The 13,771-nt window shown below is 44.2% G+C and overlaps 1 protein-coding gene across 1 annotated transcript in view; it reads right to left on the reverse strand.

The window, feature by feature from the left end:
- LOC136879586 (uncharacterized) overlaps nucleotides 1-13,771 on the reverse strand; it is a gene marked incomplete at its 5' end in the record, with an annotated part of 63,396 nt that overhangs the window by 31,539 nt on the left and 18,086 nt on the right. Inside the window, one exon of the mRNA XM_068228766.1 lies at nucleotides 7,235-7,518. Within this exon, the coding sequence (XP_068084867.1) occupies nucleotides 7,235-7,518 (284 nt within the window). The remainder of the gene's footprint in view (nucleotides 1-7,234; nucleotides 7,519-13,771) is intronic.

Raw genomic sequence — 13,771 nt, forward strand, 5'->3', positions numbered from 1 at the left:
CCAATCTTAAAGTGTCTCATGAAAAGGTTAGGGAAAGGTATGATCGTGGACGGAGACCCACCCCTTTGAAGGTAGGTGACCAGGTTATGGTCAAAAATTTTGTTCCCGCGGGCAAGCTTGCCCCCAGATTCCATGGGCCATGCATCATTCTCGATTTTCTCACTCCGGTTACATTGTTAGTAAGCAATCCAGCCACCGAGAGGATATTTAGGGTTCACCTGTCCCAGGTGAAACCGGTGTAAATTTTGTGTCAACTTGCTTCATATAATTTGATAGGAATATGATGGTTATATTTTTTTTTGAGTTCCACTTTTAAGGCATTCTGCTCCTTCTATTTTATTTTATATGTAAGCATTTCTTGTAAACCTCCCCCGATTGTTAAACTGCCATTCTGTCCTTGCCTCGGCCATTACCACGCTCCCGTCTCCTGCTTCATACACACTGTGGCTTAATTTGAGTAAATGCCATGGATATCTGCACGCCGCTGACCCCTCAACCTCCTCACCAAGCCTGTGCCCTCAAAGAAAGATGATGGTCCAACACAATTTTGCCGCCGAGCTTTTATGTTTCAGTGCCCCCGCAGCCGCGCAGCGCCGTGCAGCAACTGGGGAGGGGGATGGGCCCCCTCCTCTCCAGCGAGGACGACATGTGTACGGCGAGCCGGAGCTCTCCTCCCGGCCAAGTCTGATGTGCGGCGCACGACCTGCTACTGGCCCGCAGCCTGTATATGTTCACCGCGGGCGCGGCGTATTTCAACACCTCTGCTCCCCTCATAGTGCGGGCGAGCGGTATCTCAGGGTACTTGAGGGGTCCGAGCGGCCTCCTTTGGACGCAAGCTGCAACGGCCGGTCTGGCCATCCAACTTAATCTACATCAACTACATGGACAGTCACCATAAGCAATAATTACACTTGGGAATTCAACAACAATATTTGGTGGACATTGCAAAATTTTCTTCACTTTTAAGTAGTAAAAGTTTTTCTTCAGAAATTCAAATTCTACAAACATAAAGACTTTCATTCACCTGCAACAACAACATTTTGAAACTGAATTAAGAAATCTTGTAAATGCTCCTGCTATCTATCTTCATATCAACATCATTACTTGGACTTTGTTTCAAACTGATCTCATGCGTCACCCCTGGAGGAACTTTTGGGGGGGGAGGTCTGTACCGGGCGGTACACCTCTACACCGTTTATTTGAAAGTTGCGCCAGTTGAAACTCCTCTTCTGGAGGAAGGTTGAACTTTATCTACTCTATTAATTCTCTACTTTCTCAGAAGATGTCACCACGTGGAAAATTTTGAGTTTTTGAACTGTGTCACTTTTGATGTGTTTTTGTTTAGCTTGAAGTAAGAAGTGTGAACTTTCTCTTCTAGAGGACACTACTGAAGATCAACAATAGTGCAACCTAGTGCGGAGTCAAAGAACTATTTTGTTGAAGAAATTTTTATTTCAAATGTTTGTTCTTTGCTAAATTTCTTTCTGTTATTGTTTAAGTTGGCTGTATTCCCCTCTCTTTCCCCTTGTTTTGCATGTAGCCAATCCCGAATTTCTTAAATTAATTTCTATCCAATCAGATGTATCTTCCCCCAACTTGAATCGATTGCGGGGTCCTAGCCAATAAAATAATTGTGGGCGGGTGTTTTCATTCACCTAACGCCTAGAACCTTCCACGAGAGGTTATAAACTGCTGATTTTTGGGTTTCCGGGCCACTTCTGTTCCATCTTTCAGTGTATTAAGTACATCGCAGGAGGCGGGTAGCGCCTCTTTCTTCTGCAGCGGTCAACAATAAGGTAATGGCCGATTAATAAATTCTTTCTTTTCTTGCTCAGCAGTTTAACTCTCGGGGCGGGTGCGAAGCGTTCTACCATGTAACCTTTTCCTAAAATGTAACTACTCTTTTCTTCGATTCTCTTGTAAAGCTACATTCTGGGATAGAGAGTGCTAACCCTCTCGAGCTCCCACTCATATTGTTTTGAGGTGAACTTATTTTTCTCAACCTATTCTTCGATAATGTAAAACAAATTGTTCTTTTCTAAGTCACCTCTGTAGTATGGGATTAGCCCTTGCATCAGTGGCCTAAGAGCCAAAGTAGGTCTTAAAATCAAAGTGTATTAGGAGTGCAAGTTCGCCTCCTCTCAAATTGTTTTAGAGGTCATTTAATTAACCTGCTTTTCATTTAATAGACCTCAGTAGATTGGGTATTTTACCCCTGTGTTTATGTCCGTTGACGGACAACTTGAAGGTGGAGTTTGGTGTGGCCTGGGAAAGGCTTAAATGAAAGAGCGAGTGGCTCTTTTGGAAACGGAGTGTTGTGTGCCTCGAGGAGGCTTTACTGTGTGATTTGGAGCAAGTGCTCCAGGGTTTGATTGGGGTCTTCTGCCCCTTTGTTAAAATTTGTATATCGGAAAGTTGGGCTAGTTGCTCAAAAATTGTGAACTCAGGGCTCGAAGCCCAAACTCTGTAACCCCTGCTATTGTACATTTCAAATTGTGTTTCGGCTACTAAGTACCTGTTCTTTGTTATTACTTAATATTGAAAAGAAAATATAACCTTGTTAAATTTTACGTTAACTTTGATTCCGTAGTTTGAGACCCATTCACGCCCGCACCTTCTTACACCTCTTCCTACCATCAAAACGCGGTAACAATAATAATAATAATAATAATAATAATAATAATAATAATAATAATAATAATAATAATAATATCCCTATCAATGAAAATAAAAAACCGTTGGCTGCTCGGAGTTCTCAAAAGATCTTCAGGAAATAGGAATCGCAGAATTACATTGTATTAGACAGATCTAAGTTCAGAAAATTCGTCGGTAATCACCGCTTTGCAGACCATCCAAACACTACCACCAACAAAACCTGGTCAGAAGGTCACAAGAAAAGCCACAGAGAGAAGATGAAGAGATTTTGGAAGAAGAAAAAGGCAATGACATCAGCTAAATAAGTCCAATCGCGCTCCATACTCGGGCATAACGAATAATAATAATAATAATAATAATAATAATAATAATAATAATAATAATAATAATAATAATCCCGATCTCCGGTTTATCCGGATCGAAAATAATGAAAATGTATTTTTACTTGTACAGTATATCTTTTACGGGGTCGATTCTTCTTCTTCTTCTTCATTGTCTTTTCCGCCAAGGATAGTTGAGGACAGGAATTGGAAGCAAGTCGGCCGCGGTCTATCAAAGGTAACGTCCGGCATTCGCCTGGAATTGAGAATAGGAAACCGTGGACTCTTCTGAGTTCCTAGACACATTTGCACGCATTCCCGGATGCTCGGACGTAGATGTGAACGACGTAAATGACTGGTTGAAAAGTGACTGTACCGGGCGAGTTGGCCGTGCGCGTAGAGGCGCGTGGCTGTGAGCTTGCATCCGGGAGATAGTAGGTTCGAATCCCACTATCGGCGGCCCTGAAGATGGTTTTCCGTGGTTTCCCATTTTCACACCAGGCAAATGCTGGGGCTGTACCTTAATTAAGGCCACGGCCGCTTCCTTCCAACTCCTAGGCCTTTCCTATCCCATCGTCGCCATAAGACCTATCTGTGTCGGTGCGACGTAAAGCCCCTAGCAAAAAAAAAGTGACTGTAATTCAGGCTACGGCATAATGATACATGAATAAATTATTGCCTCTTGTTCCTCGGCAGACGAGAGTGATGGTGAATTCGAACATGAAACCGGCGCTCCATCAGAAGAAACAATGACTCATGGAGATGCAACAATGCAGTTGGACAAACTGATGGCCTATAATTCCAGACTGAAATCACGCCGACAGTTAAAACGTCTCTCTTGATCGTGCAGCGCCCAAACGCTTTAAAAATGTAAAACAGAAAAAGCTCATAAATATTTGATTGCATAAACCAGAGTCGTTAATGTAAGAAAAGTGTTCCTAATTAATAATGTAATGTAATTTTTTTACGTCCCACTAACTACTCTTTTACGGTTTTGGGAGACGCCGAAGTGCCGGAATTTAGTCCCGCAAGAGTTCTTTTACGTGCCAGTAAATCTACCGACACGAGGCTGACGTATTTGAGCACCTTCAAATACCACCGGACTGAGCCAGGATCGAACCTGCCAAGTTGGGGTCAGAAGGCCAGCGCCTCAACCGTCTGAGCCACTCAGCCCGGCAAAAGTGTTCTTATTTTTTTTGTACAATTGAAGAAAGGTATTACTGTACGACTCATGTTAATATATTATATAACATGCACTGTATTTGTTTTTTAGTTTTTCCGGATTGTCCGGATTTTCGATAATCCGGATCAGTTGCGGTCCCACTTCATCCGGATCAGTTCCGGTCCCACAATCCGGATAAACGAGGTTCTTGTGTACTCACCTCGCTATAAATGCTTGCTTCAAAGGAGGCTTGCTGTGGTGTCTCAATGGTGCAGTACCTACCAGTGTATTGGAAACGTGTGGCAATCCAGCTCGTGAGCCCACTGCCACATTGGAGCGAAACTGATAATTTTATGTTTGAAAAATCCCAAAGAGACTAATATTTTTGGTGTTGTTTATGAATGGTTAACGTTATTGTAGTAATATTACAGCCGGGCTGAGTGGCTCAGACGATTGAGGCGCTGGCCTTCTGGCCCCAACTTGGCAGGTTCGATCTTGGCTCAGCGAAAGTGCTCAAATACGTCAGCCTCGTGTCGTAGACTCACTGGCACGTAAAAAATTCCCGCGGGACTAAATTCCGGCACCTCGGCATCTCCTAAACCGTAAAAGTAATTAGTGGGACGTAAAGCAAATATTATTATTATTATTATTATTATTATTATTATTATTATTATTATTATTATTATTATTATTATTATTAGAGCCTCCGTGGCTCAGGCGGCAGCGCGCCAGCCTCTCACCGCTGGGTTCCGTGGTTCAAATCCTGGTCACTCCATGCGAGATTTGTGCTGACAAGGCAGAGGCGGGACAGATTTTCTCCGGGTACTGCGGTTTTCCCTAACATACTTCATTCCAGCAACACTCTCCAATATCATTTTATTTCATCTGTCACTCATTAATCATTGCTCCAGAAGAGTGCGACATGCTTCGGCAGCCGGCACATTTCCTATGCAGTGGTGGTTCGTGCATGAAGGGCTTTTGGGCGCCACCCCACCGCCTTTTCTAAAGCATTTAGCGTTATTTCACTCTGTAAATGATTACAAAAGTAGCGAAGTCGAACTTATATGGTGTGATATACAGTTATAGGATGTTATGTTTATTATTTTGGCTGTAAACATTTGGCTTTTCTATTTTCCAGAAAATGGCAACGGCTTTCAGACCGTGGCTGCTGTCCAGCAAGCGCGATGTTTTCGCTTTAGTTGTGAGGCGGTCGGACTGTGGCTGCAGAGCCCTGAGTAGGAACCATCACTTTGCTAGTGTGCGGGGCGCGGGAAGAGCCTGGAAGGACGATGTGGGCTTGTCAGGGGAAGGAAGAGTGCAGGCGGGTGTGATCTGTCCGGCAGAGCCCTCAGTAGGTCCAAAGAGTTTGCAAGTGCGCGGGATGTAGGAGGAGCCCAGAAGAACGATATGGGCTTGCCAAGGGTAAGAACCTACCGTGGTAAGAACAGTGCAGGCGGGTGTAAGCGCTGAATGGCGGAGCCGTTAGCAACGTTGCCAACCAATAAAATCTTCCTAGGCTTTTCTCCCCACCTTTTTATATTAATTGTTGTTAGAGGTTAACTCCAAAACATTTTACAGAACAATGAATTCCATTTTACTGACTATTTAGGCTAAACAATTCAGAAGCTTTTTTTTTTTTTTTTGCTATTGGCATTTGTCGCACCGACACAGATAGGTCTTATGGCGACGATGGGATAGGAAAGGTCTAGGAGTTGGACGGAATTAAGGTACATTTGCCTGATGTGAAAATGAGAAACCACGGAAAACCATTTTCAGGGCTGCCGACAGTGGGATTCGAACCCACTATCTCCCGGATGCATGCTCACAGCCGCGCGCCTCTAACCGCACGGCCAACTCACCCGGTATATACAGAAGCTTATTTTTGTCCAACCCTTGTCCCCTTTCCCTACGGGGTCGCGTATGAGGTGAGATGAATCTGTCGTGGCGGGCTTTTATGACCGGATGCCCTTCCTGACTTCAACATCATCAGAGGAGTTAATGAGATGAAATGAATGATGTGATATATGATAGTAGGGAGAGGGTGAAACCCGATGCCGGCACATAGCCTACTCCTGTCGAATAGCACCAAGGGGTCTTCTCAAGGCTTAACGTCTCCATCCGACGGACGAATCAACCATCAGCAGCGTCATATGCCCTCAGTCCATATGATCACTGCAGAGAGGTTTGGAATTTAATCAAGGCTTTTGGCATGCAATCTAGTGATTAGAAATTGTATACCATCACCTCCCCTACCCTGCCGGCCAGCATTCTGATGGTGAAATTTTTTTCGACCAACGGTACTCGAACCAGCTAACCTCGGTGTCAGACCGTTTTAGACTTCAGTGCCTTAACGATCATGTCCACCGGGCGGGCATACAGAAGCTAAAATAAAGATTTAAAATATAGGCCTAACCGTAACGTGGCAGCGCTATTTGTAGGGTGGTCAAATTGTGAAATACGTTGTCACGCTTTGAAATTTGAGCAAGGAGGTAGAAATTCGGGAGTGCACTGTTTATTTGTTTCCATGAATGTTGTTATTATCAATTGTGATTGTGATTAGTGAAACAGTGCAGTTCCATAACAATCGGGAATGCATTAGCTGTTAGCCTGTTAATGTTGCGCATAAATGCTATTGTAGTGCAGTTAATTAATTAATTAATGTTGTAGTACAAGCAGATTTCCATTCAGCCAGTGTCATCGGATTATTATTATTATTATTATTATTATTATTATTATTATTATTATTATTATTATTATTATTATTATTATTATTATTATTATTATTATTATTATTATTATTCATCTAAAAGTATCGTGGTGCTGGTCAGTGAAAACTGGACCGATTGTGGAGGGGAAAGAGATGGCGGAACAGCCCTGCCAGAGCAAAATTGTCACGAACCGCCACTGTTGCTATGCTCGCCGCTAGATGGGGTTTTCATTCATTCCATTCCTGACCCGGTCGAATGACTTATTATTATTATTATTATTATTATTATTATTATTATTATTATTATATTAAACAGGGCAAAAAACTGAAAATGGCAAGTAAATTAAAATTCAATACAAAGTAAGCAGTCGTGATTAAATAGACAATTACCTGGAAACTCATGCTGACATGTTCCCAGTCTCCAATATGGCCTCCAAATTCTCTAGGGAATCCAAAACAGCGTCCATTGACTAGGGGCATTGGCCAAGCTCCCAGAATGCCCATATCCAAAGTACACACCGCTTTACCTTGACTATAAGGATAGAACATCCAATAAGTAACGTAGAACGAAGAAGACTTAACATCACATAGTGTAATGAGAGCGTACACAGGGACACGTACAAGTGAAGGGTCCTGGCCGTAGATGAACGATGTCTTGTTACCTATCAGCTCATCTGGAACAAGAAAAGTATTGCCCAACGTATTAGCTGTCATTACTTCCACAGAAATGTAAGCAGTTCATTGCATTAAATACAGATAACATCAACCAAGGAATACCTTAGGAAACACCAATGCATTGTGGTACATAAATATGGACATAAATAAGGATATCGGGTTTCTATGTGGCATGAGTCAAATTAAGAACACAAATGTTCTTCCTATCGTCTGGCTGATTGCCGTAGCGGTGATTCAAATGTTCTTATGTAGGTTTGTAAGTTACGTGTCACGAGTTGATGTCATCCTTTAAAAACGACTGGACGAAAAGACGACAATTCCATGTGTTAATAGGTCTCTTCCAACGAACACTCCCTACTGAAGCCTGGAGTCCTTATATAAGGACACCGAATGTAAAAATTCAAAACCTCCGCTAAATATAAACTGAGTAACATATACGCTTGTGTTTCAGTTTTACTACTACTACTACTAATACTACTACTACTACTACTACTACTACTACTACTAGGCCCTATTGATAAAGAGTGAGGCGGGCCTCCCAGACGGTGACGCAGTTTCTCAGGCCAGGAGATTTTTGTCGCAGCGGGGATGTACGGAGAAGGTGAGAGGGTTGGCGGCCGTGGCCTTTACTAGGAACTGCCCCGGCATTCGCCTTACTGTAAGAGAATGGAAAACTACGGAAAACCATTCTCAGGTCAGCTGACGGTGGCGACCAGTCCCTTCCGTCTCCCGAATACAGACGCGTAGAGCCAAGGTAGAGTCGTGGCCATCCCTCCTCTGCTCGGTTGGCCGGTCGGAGTGCAGAGCTGTTGGACCACAGACCAGCCCTGGCCACTTGTGGGCCGAGACCCACTCTGCACCCGCCGACATCAATTTTATTCACATACTGCTAAGTGTATGTACAGTGCTGCACGATGACCCTGGAAACGTAATGAACAGTGGCGTATACTGAGGGCTACCAAGGCTATCGGTGAAGCCCAAACCTCAGTTGTGAACGATGGAAGTCTAAAGCACATTATAATGTAACCATCTGACACACTGTTCCACGTTCAAAACTTGAAAGCAGTGAGAAAAAACTTCGCACGTATTTCTGAGAGCTAAGCTTCGGGGACTAATATCGCAGCCCAGACTCTGGCACCTCAACCCCCTACTCGCCCCTCGCGGCTTGCTGCTGTATATAGGATAGGAGCGGGGACCGGGGGTATAGGTGTGCTAGGCTTCGGTCCGTCAGATCGCCACTGCTATCAACCATGAGTTACTCATCGTATATACTTCCTCATTTCATACTTCTGACTTAATCATATAAATAACAGAGTGCTGGTATTTCACACCCGTTTCCTTCTACATCCTTGTAGGAAGACACTGCAGGGCTGCTGTTATAGGAGCAATATAGCTTTATTTTTATAGGTACAACTGCTAAAATGAAATGCAATCTTTCAGGTTCTATTTTTTTGGTTGGAATCGAACCCGTGAATATGGATCAGACACCACCACTGATCTCCCGAGGAAGCTAATAAACCAGTGAACGATGGGTACGATCGCTGTAAAATTGAGCATTTGTATTTAATAATAATAATAATAATAATAATAATAATAATAATAATAATAATACGTGTCACGAGTTGATGTCATCCTTTAAAAACGACTGGACGAAAAGACGACAATTCCATGTGTTAATAGGTCTCTTCCAACGAACACTTCCTACTGAAGCCTGGAGTCCTTATATAAGGACACCGAATGTAAAAATTCAAAACCTCCGCTAAATATAAACTGAGTAACATATACGCTTGTGTTTCAGTTTTACTACTACTACTACTACTACTACTCCTAGGCCCTACTGATAAAGAGTGAGGCGGGCCTCCCAGACGGTGACGCAGTTTCTCAGGCCAGGAGATTTTTGTCGCAGCGGGGATGTACGGAGAAGGTGAGAGGGTTGGCGGCCGTGGCCTTTACTAGGAACTGCCCCGGCATTCGCCTTACTGTAAGAGAATGGAAAACTACGGAAAACCATTCTCAGGTCAGCTGACGGTGGCGACCAGTCCCTTCCGTCTCCCGAATACAGACGCGTAGAGCCAAGGTAGAGTCGTGGCCATCCCTCCTCTGCTCGGTTGGCCGGTCGGAGTGCAGAGATGTTGGACCACGGACCAGCCCTGGCCACTTGTGGGCCGAGACCCACTCTGCATCCGCCGACATCAATTTTATTCACATACTGCTAAGTGTATGCACAGTGCTGCACGATGACCCTGGAAACGTAATGAACAGTGGCGTATACTGAGGGCTACCAAGGCTATCGGTGAAGCCCAAACCTCAGTTGTGAACGATGGAAGTCTAAAGCACATTATAATGTAACCATCTGACACACTGTTCCACTTAAACTTGAAAGCAGTGAGAAAAAACTTCGCACGTATTTCTGAGAGCTAAGCTTCGGGGACTGATATCGCAGCTCAGACTCTGGCACCTCACCCCTCTACTCGCCCCTCGCGGCTTGCTGCTGTATATAGGATAGGAGCGGGGACCGGGGGTATAGGTGTGCTAGGCTTCGGTCCGTCAGATCGCCACTGCTATCAACCATGAGTTACTCATCGTATATACTTCTTCATTTCATACTTCTGACTTAATCATATAAATAACAGAGTGCTGGTATTTCACACCCGTTTCCTTCTACATCCTTGTAGGAAGACACTGCAGGGCTGCTGTTATAGGAGAAGTATAGCTTTATTTTTATAGGTACAACTGCTAAAATGAAATGCAATCTTTCAGGTTCTATTTTTTTGGTTGGAATCGAACCCGTGAATATGGATCAGACACCACCACTGATCTCCCGAGGAAGCTAATAAACCAGTGAACGATGGGTACGATCGCTGTAAAATTGAGCATTTGTATTTAATAATAATAATAATAATAATAATAATAATAATAATAATAATAATAATAATAATAATAATAATAATAATGGTGCATGGCTTCTGTATAGGGTTGGTGGTGTTCTAATGAGGATAAAATGAATGGTGAAGACGTTATGAACACCCAGTCCCCAAGCCAGGGGAATTGATATGAGGAGGTTGATTCAGAAAATTGATACGGAGCCATCGGACAAAGGCAAGCATTCTATCCATTTAGGCACAAAACCGGACTTTAATTTGCTAAACCTTCGGCTACCATCTCCACTAATCAGGTGTTGAGCATTGGTAGTAGCAGAGGCCAGGGCAGTAGCTTGTGAAGCAGCCTTCACAACACAGCAGGCTTCTCCGTTGGCTTTTGGCTGCAGCTCAAAACGCTGAAGGCTTGACGTTCACTCAACAAACCATCGAAAATGGGTAACCTAAGTCTACTGCTAGCCCACGTCTTGATCCCAGCATACGCCACTGATCAATCAATCACCACTGATCTGCATTTAGGGTAGTCGTCCAGGTGGCACATTCCCTAGTCTTTCCTTCAATAATTGCAAAGAATTTGAAAATTTATTGAACATCTCCCTTGGTAAGTTATTCCAATCCCTAACTCCTCTTCCACCGGGCGAGTTGGCCGTGCGCGTAGAGGCGCGCGGCTGTGAGCTTGTATCCGGGAGATAGTAGGTTCGAATCCCACTATCAGCAGCCCTGAAGATGGTTTTATGTGGTTTCCCATTTTCGCACCAGGCAAATGCTGGGGCTGTACCTTAATTAAGGCCACGGCCGCTTCCTTCCAACTCCTAGGCCTTTCCTATCCCATCGTCGCCATAAGACCTATCTGTGTCGGTGCGACGTAAAGCCCCTAGCAAAAAAAGAACTCCTCTTCCTATAAACGACTATTGCCCCAATTTTTCCTCTTGAATTCCAACTTTATCTTCATACTTCTTTCCTAGTTTTATAACATCACTCAAGCTTATTCGTTCCCTTACATCATTCCACGTGAACTCTCCACTGACAGCTTGAAACATACCACATAGTCAAGCATACCGTCTCCTTACTTCCAAGCCTTCCCAGCCCAAAGTTTGTGACATTTTCGTAATACTACTTCTTTGTCGGTAAACACCAAGAACAAATCGTGCTGCTTTCCTTTGAATTATTTCCAGTTTTCGTATCAAGTAGTCCAAGTGAGGATCCCATACACTGGAACCATGCTTTAGTTAGGATCTTACCAGCGACTTATACGATCTCTCCTTTGCATCCTTACTCTCTTAGTCCAACCCTTCGTAAGGGTGTAGTGGCATCACGCGACAATCCTTTTGGTGATCTTCCTCCAGGAGTCCCTGCTTTGGGCATGGTGACTTGCTTGCTGTAAGCTCATCCTGGTTAAGTTCTTGATCTGGTCCATCCATCGTAACGGCGCACGTCCTCTAGGTTTTCGGCCTTCGACTTTTCCCTCTATGATAAGTATTTCCATTGTCTCCTGTCTTCTGACAATATGACCAAAATATCCGAGTTGTTTTTGGTTGATAAGGATGGACAGTCTTGTTCTGATGCCGAGCTGTTGCAGGATCGATTCATTAGTACGGTGTGCTGTCCATGGTATTCGCAGTAATCTCCTATAGCACCACATTTCTAGAGCATCAATCCTGCGGCGATCCGCCGTCTTCATCGTCCAAGTTTCTGCTGCATAGGTCGCGGTAGGGAAGATCAGAGTTCGCATGAGGGTGAGCTTTGTCTTGGAAGTGATGGAGGTGTCCTTCCAGGTGCGAATAAGTTTTGCTGTTGAATTTCTCGCAATTGCAATGCGCTTGCGGATATCAGGGTCACAGTCTCCAGTATTTGTGACAATAGATCCCAGATACTCGAAGAGACTGACAATCTCATAATCCGCAATTCTTGTTATGGCAGGTCTGTCGTTATTAAAACGGTCTACAATCATCACTTTGGTCTTTTTATTGTTGATTTCAAGATCATATTCTCTGCTTCGCTCGTCTAGCCCCCGCATGATGGTTTCTAATTCATGATCATCTGTTGCAATAATCACGGTGTCATCTGCATATCTGAGGTTGTTAATTTCCCTGCCACCAACTGTGATGCCGTCACTCCAGTCCTCGAGAATCTCCCTCATAATATACTCACTGTATACATTAAATAAGAGGGGGGAAAGAATGCAACCTTGTCGCACACCAGCACAAGTAGAAAGGACGTCTGAGAGGTCGCCATTAACTCTCACTGTCGCAGTGTTCGAAGAGTACAATTGTTGGATCAGGTACACTAAATGTCTTGGCGTCCCCATCTCAGTGAGTATAGACCAGAGCTTTGACCATTTTACCTTGTCGAAGGCTTTCTTGTAGTCCACGAAGCACAGGAACATCCTTACTACACCCCTCAAATACTTTCATAACCATGTGGAGAGATCCGTAACCTTTCTTGACAACCCCCTTAATATGATTTCCGCAATATACCTTGCCCTGTAGCCTACTATTCGCTGGTTTCTAGTCAAACAATCAGCAGTAACAACGTTAATATTACGGGAAATTACCTCCAGAAGACCAGAGATGCGTGCTAGTCGAGATGTGATGCTCGCCATGTCAGTTTTTTCTCTTCTACGACACGTAAAGTTCGTCCTTAATCTTATAAGTGGCGGCTGCAATAACATCCTAATTTGAAGGGGGTATGTGAAGTAGCTCCTTTGGGAAGAGCTTTCACATTACTGGCCATCCGCATGGTCGTTTGCAAGACTACTTTGCATTTATTTATTCTCTCCCGACCGCGCGTCAAATTTTTTTAAAACTTTTATTTTCTCCATTTTCTACCTTGAAAGCCTTGCAGGCGGCCATGGACCGGGGGTGACAGTGGCTCTTGAGCGGCAGTGGTCTAGCGCCGGGGATGTCTTGGTACGACCGCGACAGGGTAACCAGTGCCGAAAGGAGATATGGGATTGCCTGGTGGGTTTAGGGAGGTTTCTCATAACTTCTCCTTTACGGAGGGGTGGAAGTAGCTGGCAGAAGACTAGCCTTTCCACCTCAAGTTATTCTGTACTCTTGTACTAGGCTATGTTCCTGCGTTAGTACTCGCTTGTCGGTCATTTGTCCAAACAGGTAGGTCACCACGGGCTGTGAGGCGGGGCGGAGCCTCACGGCACCCCCCCCCCTACACACACACACACACACACACACACACACACACACACACACACACACAAAAAGGCACATATTAACACAGCTCTGTTCTCTTTATCTCACCAAGAAAGAGGCAAACCTTGTCGAGCTGGGCTGAGCGATGACCAGGCCTCCAGTGATTCCCATCTCTTCGGATCGTTGATGAAGCACGAGGATGAACGGCATGACGTGGCTTCAGA

This window comes from Anabrus simplex, chromosome 1 (genome assembly GCF_040414725.1).
Source record: "Anabrus simplex isolate iqAnaSimp1 chromosome 1, ASM4041472v1, whole genome shotgun sequence".
NCBI lineage: Eukaryota > Metazoa > Arthropoda > Insecta > Orthoptera > Tettigoniidae > Anabrus > Anabrus simplex.